The sequence below is a fragment of the Mandrillus leucophaeus genome, unplaced genomic scaffold (assembly GCF_000951045.1).
Source record: "Mandrillus leucophaeus isolate KB7577 unplaced genomic scaffold, Mleu.le_1.0 Scaffold4, whole genome shotgun sequence".
Classification (NCBI taxonomy): Eukaryota; Metazoa; Chordata; class Mammalia; order Primates; family Cercopithecidae; genus Mandrillus; species Mandrillus leucophaeus.
In genome coordinates this window covers 12219837-12233152 of record NW_012104253.1, presented here as the reverse complement: position 1 = coordinate 12233152, position 13316 = coordinate 12219837, and the positions used below count along the sequence as shown (strand labels likewise).

Sequence of the window (13316 nt, the reverse complement as noted above, 5' to 3'; positions counted from 1 at the left end):
GCGGTGAGAGCATCCCTTGAGCCCTAGAGTTCAGGACAAGCCTGGGCAGCAGAGGGAACCCCAGAGCCAGTCTCAAAAAAAAAAGAAAAAAAAGGTGGAGGACAAAAAGACAAACTACAGAATGGGAGAAAACATTTGCAAATCACGTATCTGACAAAAATATGTGCATCTAGAATATATAAAGAACTCTCTGCCGGGTGCAGTGGCTCATACCTCTAATCCCAACACTTTGGGAAGACAAAGTGGAAGGATTGCTTGAGCCCAGGAGTTCAAGACCAGCCTGAGCAACATATTGAGACCCCATATCTCCAACAACAACAACAAAAATTAGCTGGGCATGGTTGTGCGTGCCTGTAGTCCCAGCTACTTGGGAGACTTAGCTGGGAGGATTGCTTGAACCCAGGATGTTCAGGCTACAGTTAGCCATGATCGCACCACTGCATTCTAGTCTGGGTAACAGAGCAAGACCCTGTCTCAAAAAATAAGTAAATAAATAAAGACAAGTAACCCAATCAAAAATGGGCAAAGGATCTGAGTAGACATTTTTGCCAAGAATATATGGAAATGGCCAAGAAACACATGAACAGACTCTCAACAGTCACTAATCATCAGACATGCAAATCAAAAAACCACCATGAGATACACTTCATACCCACTAGGGTGACTATCATAAAAAAAGATGGACAATAATTGTTGACAAGGGCATGGAGAAATTAGAATCCTCATACCTTGCTGGTGGGAATATAAAATGGTGCTGTCACTTTGGAAAACAGTATGACAGTTTCTTAAACATACAAAATTGCCATATGACTGAGGAATTCCACTTCTAGGTATATACCCAAGAGAAGTAAAAACATATCCACACAAAAACTTGTACACAAATGTTCACAGCAGCATTACTTGTAGTAGCCAAAATGTGGAAACTACCCAAATGTCCATCAACTGATGAGTGGAAAAATACAATGTGATATATCCATACAGTAGAATATTATTCAGCCATAAAGAAAAATATTCAATTAGAAATGGGCAAAACACATGAACAGACATTTCACCAAACAGGATACACAGATGGCAAACAATCACATGAAAGAATGTTCAACATCATTAATTATTTGAGAAACGCAAATTAAAACCACAATGAGATATCACTCTTCACCTATTGGAATGGCTAAAATAAAAAGTAGGAATAACACTAAAGGCTGGTGAGGATGGGAAGAAACTGAATCACCCCTGCATTCTTGGTGGGAATGTCAAATGGTGCGGCCTCTCTGGAAAGGAGTTTGGCAGTTCCTTTGAAAACTAGAGGCTGGATATAGTAGCTCATGCCGGTAATTTCAACATTTTGGGAGAACAAGGTGGGAGGATTGCTTAAGGCTAGGAGTTCCTTATCTCTACAAAAAATTTAAAAATTAGCTGGGTGTGGTGGTGCATGCCTGTGGTCCCAGGTACTCGGGAGGCTGAGGAACACTTGAGTCTGGGAGGTTGAAGTTGCAGTGAGCCATGATGGCACCACTGCTCTCCAGCCTGGGTAACAGAGTGAGACCCCTTCTCCAAAAAATGATAGGAAATTACAGATGACCTTACCACATGACCCAGCAATTTCACTCTTGGGCATATATCCCAGAGAAATGAAAACACATTTTTCACACAGAAACTTGTACGTCAATGTTTACAGCAGTTTTGTGCATAGTAACTAAAAGCTGGAAACCATCCAAATGTCCTTCAGTGGATATGGCTAAGCAAACCCATGGTATATCCGTGCTACAGAATATTACTCAGCAATAAAAGGCAATGAACTATTGATTCATGGAACAACTTGGATGAACCACAAGGAAGTTACACTGAAAAAAGCCAGTTTCCAAAAGATATATACTTTGTGATTCAACTTATGTGACATTCGTGAAATAATACAGTCATAGAGACGGGAACAGATTAGTTGTCAGGGCTAGTGATGGGGAGGGGCGAGACGTGGCTATGAAGGGATAGCACAAGGGAGCTCTATGGTGCTGAATGAACTAAATATCTTAATTGTGGTGACTGCGTGAAGCTACCTATGTAATAGAATTGCCTAATACTGTACAAACACACACACAAATGAGGGCATATAAAACTGCTAACATCTGAATAGCGTCTGGGGATTGCATCGAGGTTAGTTTCCAGGTTTTGACATTGTGCTCTAATTATTACCGATGTTACCACTGGGGGGAACTGGGTGAAGGGTACACAGGACTTCCCTGTTCATTTATTTGCAACTTCTTGTGAGTCTATAAGCATTCCAAAATAAACCATTTTATGAATACAGTTATTTATTTTATTAATGCAATTAAATAAATATTTGAGAACTGGCAATGTACCAACCACCATGGTATATGCTGAGGGTTCTGTGCAAAACAAGATGCACATGCAGTCTCTGCTCTTAACCGTTCATTTGCATTACTGAATGATATAACTGAATTTCTCTCACTCCTTTTTAGCTTTTTTTTTTTTTTTTTGAGACAGAGTCTCACTCTGTTGCCCAAGCTAGAGTGCAGTGGTACAATCTTGGCTCACTACAACCTCTGTCTCCTGGGTTCATCTCAAGTAGCTGGGATTACAGGCACCTGCCACAACGCCCAGCTAATTTTTGTATTTTTAGCAGAACGGTGTTTCATCACATTGGCCAGGCTGGTCTCGAACTCCTGACCGCAAGTGATCCACTTGCCTCAGCCTCCTAAAGTGCTGGGATTACAGGCGTGAGCCACTGTGCCCAGTCTCTCTTTCTTAGCATTTTTAAAGTTGTTTATTAAATTATACAAAAAACTTGCATTTAAAAAATGTATTTTAATTTGGGGGTACAAGTGGGTTTTGGTTACATAAGCTCTTTAGTGATGATTTCTGAGATTTTGGTGCGCCTGTCACCTAAGCAGTGTACACTATACTCAACTTGTATTCTTTTATCCCTCTCCCCACATGCAGCTTTCCCATCCCACTCCCCAAAGTCCATTCTATCACTCTTATGCCTTTGCATCCTCATAGCTTAGCTCCCACTTATAAGTAACAACATATGACATATAGTTTTCCATTCCTGAAAAACTGAGCCTCTTTAAAAACAAAAACACCTGATCGCTTTCAGCTCTTCATGGATGTTCTGTTTTGATGTTGAGATTGTGAGTGCCAGGGGCTGGGCTGGTATGCATGTACCCAGCATCTCTACCTGCCCCTGACCCAGCCTTGAGGGTGAGTCACCAGTGAAAGGTTTCCTTTCTTCTGAGCCAGGGCAGAGTCTGATTGTTGTCACCTGCTGTCACCTTGGAGCACACTGGGTTCTGTCTGGTGCCTGTTCTCACACCTCACCTCTTGAGAAGGTTTAGACAGGGTCTGGTATGTTTCCCCTGAGGCTTTTGCTGAGGGATATGGGAGAATGTACTCAGTGTGACAAGTCTTGGGAACTGCTGGAGCTGGCAATTTTGTTGGGAGGAGCAGGCTGGCGGGCTCCCTCCCCAGGGCAGAAGCAGGTGCTGGATGGCCTGAGGCTTTGTCAGAACTGTCTTGGCAGGTTCATGGGTGACATGGTCTCCTGGGCAGTAGGTGGCATGGGGGCTTGTCAGCTGTATTAGTAGGGTTTTGAGCTGCTACCGAAAGCAGCATGAGCTGAGAGGACACTGGAAACCACGGGTTTTAGAGAAAAGTCTTAACTATGTCTCCGCTTACAAAAGTCGTATATGCTTATTATAAAAACTCGCAGGAAAACAATGCAGGAAGTGAAATTCAGTCTCTGTATGTGTGTATGTGTGTGTGTGTGTATGTGTGTGTGTGTGTATGTTTCTGGTTTTAATAACAGCTTTATTCAGATATGTTTATTTAATGTATCAGTATCTTTTTACTAGATAACAGCTTTATTCAGATGTGTTTATTTAATGTATTCAGTATCTTCCAAGATCAAGGCGCTGGCGCAGAAAAAAAATTTTTTAAGTATTAAATATCATACAATTAAGCAATTTAAGGCATACAATTCAATGGCTTTTAGTGTATCACAGAGTTGTGCAACCATCATCACAGTCAATTAAGAACATTTCATCACCTCAAAAAAGAAACCTTGTGTTGCGTAACAGCGTGAATGTACTCAATGCCACTGAACTGTACACTTAAAAATGATTAAAATGCTAAATTGTGTGTTATTTATAGTTTACCATTATAAAAAAGAAAGAAAGAATGAAACCCATACCCTTTAGCTAGCATCCCCCTATCTCCCCCAACCCCAGCCCTAAGCAACCACTAATATCCTTTCTGTCTCTGTTTATTTGGCCCGCTCTGGATCTTAACACCTGAAGGCCCCTTTTGCCCGACTGTTCTTTACGGGTCCTCACTGTGTGGCAGGCATGGTGTTGGGCTCAGTGCAGGGGACAGGGAAAAGTGAGACCTGTTCCTGCCCCGGCTATAGTCCAAGAGCCCCTGCCTCTCACTCACAGTAAAACACACAGGTGGCATTTCCCTGATGGGCATTTTGGGCAGCACATCCTGTGTGTGGCTTTCCGATGAGAGAGGGTGGAATCCCTGGGAAACGAAGGCTTTGGGGTAGAAGGTGGATCTAGAACTGGACTCTGGAGGTGCAGGGATTCTCTGTGCGGGACAAAGAGCATGAGCAGAGGCAAGGAGTTGGGAGTGAGGACTGTAGAAATAGGAGAGAGGGAAGAAAAAGCCCAGCCAACAGACAGGATTACTGTTGAGGAGCAATAGGAAATGAGATCCAGTGGGTCTGCAAAACCCTTTCCCTGCACCCCTGCCTCACACCACATTGCCTTGCATGTGTAAAATGACAGTTCAGTAATATCCCCATTGACTGAACACACGGGCACTGTTCCAAGCCACTCCCATGGCATAATTTATTTCATGCTCACAGTGATGTTTATTTGGTGGTGTAATCGCTTCTTATGGCTGCCACTGCAAATTACACAAACTGGGAGCCGTAGAACAACATAAACTCATTCTCTCACAGTTCTGGAGGCCAGAAATCGGAAATCAAGGTGTGGACAGGCTTGGTTCCTTCTGGAGACTCTAGAAGCATCTGTTTCATGCCTCCCTCCTGGATTCCAGTGGTTGCTGCCAATCTTTGGCATTCCTTGGCTGGCATTCCTTGCATCACTGCAATCTCCATCTCCAGCTTCCCATGGCATTCCCATCTCTGGGTCTGTGTCCCATGCCCTCACATGGCCTTCTTTTTTTTGGAGACAGAGTCTCGCTCTATCCTCCAGGCTGGAGTGCAGTGGCACAATCTCACCTCTGCCTCCCGGGTTCAAGCGATTCTCATGCCTCAGCCTCCCGAGGCACCCACTACCACTCCTGGCTAATTTTTTTATTTCTAGTAGAGACAGGTTTCACAGTGCTGGCCAGCCTGGTCTCAAACTCCTGACCTTAGGTGATCCACCTGCTTCGGCCTCCCAAAGTGCTTGGATTACATGCGTGAGCCGTCGCACCCAGCCCATGTGGCCTTCTGACAAGAACACCAGCCATTGGATTTAGGGCCCACTCTAATGCAGTATGAGGTCAGCTTCGTTACATCTACAAAGACCCTATTTCCAAATAAGTTCACATTCACATGTATTAGAGATTCACATGTATTCACATGTATCACATTCACATATCTTTTGCAGGAACACAAGTCAATCCTCAACAGGTGTGTACTTTACTACCCCTGTTGTGTTCGTCTGTTCTTGCATTGCTATAAAGAAAGAGATTGAGTAATTTATAAGAAAATAAGTTTAACTGGGTATAGTTCTGCAGGCTGTACAGGAAGCATGATGCTGGCATCTGCTCAGCTTCTGAGGAGGCCTCAGGAAACTTACAATCATGATGGAAGGCAAAGGGGGAACAAGGTGTCTCACATGGTGGGAGCAGAGCAAGGTGGGGGGCAGGTGCCACACACTCTTAAACAAGCAAATTTCGTAAGAACTCTATCAGAGAACAGCACTAAGCGGGTGGTGCTAAACCATTCATGAAGGACCCACCCTCATGATCCCATCACCTCCCACCAGGTCCCACCTCTAACACTGGGGATCACAATTGCACATGAGATTTGGGTGGGAAAACAGATCCAAACCATATCACCTGTTTTATAGGTGAAGAAACTGAGGCACAGAAAGGAGAAGCAACAACCTCGGAACATGCTCACGTGCAGGTGGCGTGGCCTGGGAACCCACACGCAAGACACTGGCCAGTGCGGTACAGGACAGGGGACAGTCTAGAAGCTAAACCTACCACCCATCCGAACAAAGGATTGTTTGTCTTGTGCCAATTTGCACTCACCCGTGTTCTAGAAAGGTGTGAGGCTGTTTGTTGGGACTTCCTCAAGTCTGAGGTGTTCCTTTGGGGCCCTAGAGGGAAGGGCCATCAATCACATGGTAAGTGGTCCAAGACCCTGTCCATGATGCCCCTGTGGCCTTTACCCCTCTGGGGTATCTTTCCCAGGCAGACTTAGCAAACATTCATCAATCTCCCATGCACTGTGCTGGACACTAAGGGAGACTCAAAGATGGACCAAACCCTGCCCCAGCATGCAGGACCTCCCCGTGTGTGGCCTTGGTGTGAAGGGATGCTGTTTGCATAGTCAGGAATGGAAAGGTGGCAGAAGGGCCGGGGGCTGGGGCCAGAGGAGAGGTTTCATTGCAAAGAAACAAGCATGAGTCGTAAGCATTGCTTATGATTTTACAAATCTAGGGTTTTAACAGTAAAACAGTAATCGGGCCTCTGCATATAGCACCGTGTTGGGCCCTGGCTGCCAAAGCGAGTAAGCCCTAGTTCCTGCACTAACGGCTAACCTATTATCTAGTGGACTAAGTACCAAAGCCTTGTAGGGATGCTGTTTCAGGAAGGGAGTCCAGGGCTTTGTGTAAAGTGCCAGCAGGCACAGAAGGGGGCGTGACTGACTTTATCTTCAAAGTTTATCTGTGTTCTGCAAAAATCAGGCCTTGCCTCAATGGGAAGGAAAGCTACTGATTGTTGAGTATGCCTGGTATGTAGGCTGGGCTTTTTGTGTGCATTACCACTAACCCACTCCAGGCATTCCTGAGGAAGGTCCTTCCTTCCGTTCCTATCTTATATATATGGAGCCTCTGTCTCCCCTCCCTGCTGCTGGAAGTCTTTTGGCCCCAGCCTCCCTTGGCCACGCCTGTGCTGCCCCTTGTGGAAGGAGTCGGCAGTGCACCACATGCGGGCACTAGGTGGCACTGGGACGCCCGGGCCATCCTGTGAATTCCAACACCACCGGCCAGGGTCTCTCAGACTTAAGTCATTTGTAGGCATCCTCCAAATGCCTCCTGTACCACCATCTAGTTAATATTTTACTTAAATTCTCTTTTAAAATGTTGTCTCTGTCCCAGTGGGAAACCATGATCTCCTTGCCATAGACAAATACTTATTTTTTTAATTATGTGAACCGTTAAGAACAGTGTTTGATATGCAGAAAGAAGGCAAATATAAAAATGAAGTTAATTGAACACAACATGTTGGTTTGTGTATCGCTATAAGCATCTCACAGACCTCTAATGCTGTGGAGTGCTGTCCTGGGCTTTGAAAACAGGACCACAAACTGACGTCACCTATGTGCATGTGGCTTTAGGGAAGAACTCCTTTCCCTTTACAGGTAGAAGGACAGAGGCACTGAGCGGAGAAAGGGCACACTTGAGGCCTCATTGTCCGTTCCAGGCTCAGAGCCAGACCTGGAAGCTGGGTCCTGCCTTCCCTCTCCATCACATGGAAACTAGAACCTTGGGAGACCAGGACCACAGTGGGACATGCACGTGTTTCTTGGCCCCTCTGGAGCCAGAGGGCACTCATGTGGGGCTCCCACGTGCAGGGAGCATGACCGTGGGTGTGGGGAGTGTGAGGATGAGTCAAGAGTTGTGGGGCAGGTGCCTGCAGGGCACTGATGAACAGTGGGACCTCCAACAACCTGCTGAACCTTTCTGGTTCCTTCGCCCTAGCTCTCCCAAGCAGGGCAGAGCATGGTGCCGTGTTCTCCACTGGTCAGTCTGGCTCCAGCTGCAGGCACTGACGGCGGCGTCCTGGCACCCTGTCCCTCCGAGGAGCCCCGTCCACCTTGGCATGGATTTTTAACAAATGCTTTGATCCCTCTTCCTTGTCAGAGCTGTAAAACATCAGGGTAGCCCTCGCCCTTGGGTGAGCTGTGCAGCCAATCAGGTTAGGTTCTGAGAGGCCCTGGAGATCTGGGTGACAGACCAGTGGCCCCACTTCAGTGCCCCAGACCCATGTTCCTCCTGGAGGCTGAGGCAGAACTGGGCAACACCCTTCCTCCTGGCCTTTCCTGGGCCTCACAATTGCCAAGTTCTGAGACTGTTGCTTGGGATGACTGTGATCTATTAAATGTTTAATTCTGCATTTACAGTCTAGAACCTTCTCTGTTATTTTGTCCAAAATTATGAGTCTATATTAACACCAGCTATCCTAATAGTGATATGGTTTGGCTGTGTCCTCACCCAAATCTCATCTTGAATTATAGCTCCCATAATTCCCACGTGTTGTGGGAGGGACCTGGTGGGAGATAATTGAGTTACAGAGGCAGTTTCCCCCATACTGTTCTCCTGATAGTGAATAAGGCTCATGAGATGTGATGGCTTTGTAAGGGGAAACCCCTTTTGCTTGGCTGTCATTCTCTGTCTGCCACCATGAAGACGTGCCTTTTGCCTTCCACCATAAGTATGAGGCCTCACCAGCCACATAGAACTGTAAGTCCATTAAACCTCTTTTTTTAAGTAAATTATCCAGTCTCCGGTGTGTCTTTTTTTTTTTTTTTTTTTTCTAATTGAGTCTCACTCTGTCGCCCAGGCTGGAGTGCACTGGCGCAATCTCGGCTCACTGCAGCCTCCACCTCCCAGGTTCAAATGATTCTCCTGCCTCAGCCTCTCAAGTAGCTGGGATTATAGGCAACATGTCTGGCTAATTTTTTGTATTTTTAGTAGAGACAGGTTTCACCCTGTTGGCCAGGCTGGTCTTGAACTCCTGATCTTGTGATTCGCCCACCTCGGCCTCCCAAAGTGCTGGGATTACACACGTGAGCCACTGCGCCTGGCCCAGGTATGTCTTTATCAGCAGCGTGAAAATGGACTAATTACAAATAGGTAATCCTCTGAAATCTCAGTGGATTGACAAGGAAGTCCCTTTCTCACTTAAGGTCCTGTTGACAGCTGATGTGTATGGAGCCACATGCAGCCCAGCATGGGACCCAGAATGAGTGTGGCAGACATGCCCCCCCACCCAGTCCCTGCTGCCTCCTTCCCCCCTTTTCCTTGGTGGGATACTTACCTTACCCAGGGCCCTTCTTCTCTCTCCCCAGTTTTGTACCTGGAAGGCTCAGCTCTTGTGTTTGAGGACATCTTCAGACTGATTGCGTTCTACTGTGTCAGTAGGTGAGTAGACCCGGCCCTGCAGGAGGTTGTCTGGTTGCAGCAAACATCCCATGCAACCCTGGGTGGGTACAGGGAACTTCACAAGGAAGCCCCAGAGAGAGGGGTGCGGCTCAGAGGATGCAGAGAGAGGGCACAGGCCCCTCTGGGAACCACAGGGGACTTGTTGGCTCTGAGGCTTTCTCACACTATCTGATAAGAACCCCTCCCTTCCACACCTGCCCCTCTGGCTCACTGCCTGTCTCCCGGCTTCCTGTGTTATCAGCTTCAAGGACAGCCTGGAGTCCCGCATGTACCAGGCCTCCCATTGCAGGGGTTCTAGAAGGAACTTCCTGTAGGGGCAGCAACTTCCTGTGGGGCTGATCCCCCTTTATGGGAGGTAGCTTGTGATTACGAAGCAGCTGCTGGGTGGAGCGGGTGTCTGCTGACCACCCTGAGAACTGCCTGTTTATTCAAAACTGGTTTTGGGTCAGTAAGAATTTAAAAATACACTTTGGTGCCATAAGCCAATGACTTAAGCTACAGGACCTTGACAAGGGCTGGTTAGAAACAGGGTGGGATGTGTTGGGGTCCAGCAGTGGGCTCCAGGCCCACAACTCCCTGCTGCCTCTGAAGAAAACCATGCTGAACCTAGAGCATCCCTCCCCACCTACCACGACCCTCCTGAGTCCAGATGGGCAGGAAAAGTGAGGCTGATAATGTCACCGGTGGAGGATGTCCAGGTTTTTGGCGTCTTGAACAAAGAATTGGACAAAACACACAAAGCAAGGAAGGAATGAAGGGGTTTATTGAAAATGAAAGTACACTCCAGAGTGTGGGAGCGGGCCCAAGCATAGGGCCTCAAGGGCACCGTTATAGAATTTTGGGAATATTAAATACCCTCTAGAGGATTCCACTGGTTACTTGGGGTGTGCCCTATGCAAATGAAGAGGATGAAGTAAAGTTACAAAGTCTTTTACTTGGCCTACGCCCTATGGAGAGGACATTTCCTCTACAGCTGAAGTGTGAATCGGCCTTATGTTCCCTGCCTCCAGACCCTATTTTCCTGCCTCATCTCTTCCCTGAGAGGTGATCTCCATAAATCTTTATGGGAGGCAGAGAGACCAATAGTCTTCTTTTTTCTTTAACTGCTTCATGCTGGCTTGGGGCGTAGTCCCTACCTATTGGGGATCAAGGAACTCTCACCCTGCTCTGTATAGTGGAGGCAGGGTAGCTTCTTGATGGCCAGGGGTGGTGTCTTCACCTGCAACTGGCTGGAACCTTTGTTGCATGTTTATCTGAAGCTTGATGGTCTCTATGCGAGAGGAAATGAATTTGGTTAAAAGATTTAATGGGAACTTCAGGGGGTGGATACCTATGTTGTCAAGAATGTTTGTCATAGAGATTTGCAGGAGAAAAAAATAAAACCTGGTCTGTTCTAGAATCTATGTGATTCCTTAAAGTCTTAGCAAAAGCGACACCATTTTGGTTTGGTTTGTTGGGGCCTAGTGCATGAGCTTAGTCCAAAACAATGGCCTCCCAGAATTTTGTTTAACAAATTCCTGGCCAGGCTTGGTGGCCCACACCTGTAATCCCAGCACCTTGGGAGGCTGAGGCTGGTGTATCACTTGAGGTCGGGAGTTCGGGACCAGCCTGGCCAACATGGTGAAACCCCACCTCTACTAAAAACACCAAAAATTAGCCGGGCATAGTGGCGGGTGCCTGTAATCCCAGCTACTCAGAAGGCTGAAACAGGAGAATTGCTTGAACCTGAGAGGCGGAGGTTGCAGTGAACTAAGATTGTACCATTGCACCCCAGCCTGGGCAACAAGAGCAAAACTCCATCTCAAAAATAAATAAATACATAAATAAACAAACAAATAAATAAATTTAAAAATTCCCCCTTCTTGGTCACGTTCTCACTTAGGTTCTCACCTTAGTGAGAACTTAGGGCCTTAGTGCCACTCTCTGTTACCCTCATTTTGGGTTTCTGGTCTTACTTAGCCCATCATTCATAGGTTATGGTGTCCTCAAGGTCGCATATTTCTTTCAGCTCCTGTCATTCCAGCTGGAGAGAGACCATGTGACATTCTAGAGATGGCTGCAAGCAAGCATTCAAAACCTTTGAGAGAATACAGCCCAATAGGAAGACTATTACTATGACTATTGGGAGGATAATAGTAAGAAATTGGAGTATGCTCCTTGCCCAAGGTCCCCACAAGCCAAACCTCCTAAAATCAAAGAGACCAAAGAATGACTTAACTAAGCAGTTTCTTTGTTAATCCACTAGCACTGAATTCCTATAATCTTCATTTGATGTATTTCTCCATAGGCCACATGTGCCAGCAGCTGCACAGATACGTCTTTGTTCAGCCAATTCTATCATAACTTTCACAAGAAAATTTAAAGTCTGTTGTGTAACTGTAGCCTTTACAGTAGAATTTGCTGTAGAGCCTATCATGAGGGATATATTGCTAATCATTGCTTCTTTTACTTTAAACCACTATTATTATATTGCTAATCATTGCTTCTTTTACTTCTTTTACTTTAAACCATGGAAAAAGGACCTAATAAATGATGCCCTTCTAGAAGAGTGAAGGCCTCCTGGCAGTGTTATCTTTAACCCATGATGTGGGTTAAGACAAATGAACCAATGTTTTGTTTCTGACTGATTATGAGGCGACCATAATGAGGTACCATCAAAGTTTTTTTAAACCTACATTGGGCCTTTGTCCTTTATCCATCAAAGTATAAGGTTCTCCATGTATAAGGCTGGCTGCAAACTCCTTCGTGAATAAAAGTACACCCCATAAGTGCACAAAACAGACCCCTTTTTCACTTCTATTATTCATAGAGGCATAAGCAAGGGAAAATGTTCAAAGATAAGAGTTTCATGATAGCAGAGGCCTTAATCTGTGAACTTGGGAAAAGCTGTTCACATCAAGGATGCCATCCTCTTCTGGGGAGAAACCTCCCTGGGTAGCCTTACCCCAAGGGTTCCAATGGGTATATAGTTCCAAGAGTATGGAGGGACCCTTCACAGTTTTGAGATTATGAACCCAAAGTTCTAGGTCCTGAAGTTTTGTTGCATGTGGATGGCAATGACAGTCTTTCTCTGATGTTCTCAGAAGATCTAAACTATAAAAAGCTTTTTTACCTGGTGAAAATACACTATAGCATAATAATCTACTGTTATAACATCAGCCCTCTTGCGTGGGAAAGCTTTTATACAACCAGACACATGCATTGAAAATAACAATTGAATGAAATCCCTTTGTAAAATGTTTAAGTGTCCTACCAGGTGACCAATTGAACCTGAAGCTTTAATTGTTTTCCCAGGAATATGGGATCAAACATTGGTTATAAACTATGTTAGTAATTTGTAAGTCACTACATCAATGTGTTCAATTTGGATCATTTTATCTTTTCCATGTTGAGTCATGGAATGCAGAACTCTTAATAATAAAAGCTTTAAGGACTCAGGAAGGACAAGGTGGCCATCCTGGTTCTCCATGAGGCCATGCTTAATTAACATTAGACTTATATTATCTTGGATACTAGTTATTTTTCCAAATTAGGTACATAGCACGGACAAGAAAAAATTTTTTGTGGTTTACAATAACTTAGCATAATAATCATGATTATAATTGATAGCATATACTTAGACATTAACATTTTAGAAATCCCATACAATTTTGTAACACATATTAGTATTATTCACAAAAATATAACCTAAAGAAGACTGAACATCATTTTTGCAATCCCATGTACTTAAACATGTCAAATAATCCTGTTTACTTCCTTTCTGGATGTTTTCAGGGGCCCTCTCATCTATCCAAAATATCAGGCATTAGGAAAGACAATTTTGAAACTGAAGTTTGATTTTGAAATTCCAGAGCACCATAAATTATTTATTTTGCCAAAATGACTCAGAAATTT

The 13316-nt window shown here is 45.1% G+C and overlaps 1 protein-coding gene across 1 annotated transcript in view; it reads left to right on the top strand.

Annotated features, from left to right (window-relative positions):
- RIN3 (Ras and Rab interactor 3) overlaps nt 1-13316 on the top strand; it is a 169284-nt gene that overhangs the window by 67657 nt on the left and 88311 nt on the right. The window contains exon 12 of the mRNA XM_011991813.1: nt 9329-9401. Within this exon, the coding sequence (XP_011847203.1) occupies nt 9329-9401 (73 nt within the window). The remainder of the gene's footprint in view (nt 1-9328; nt 9402-13316) is intronic.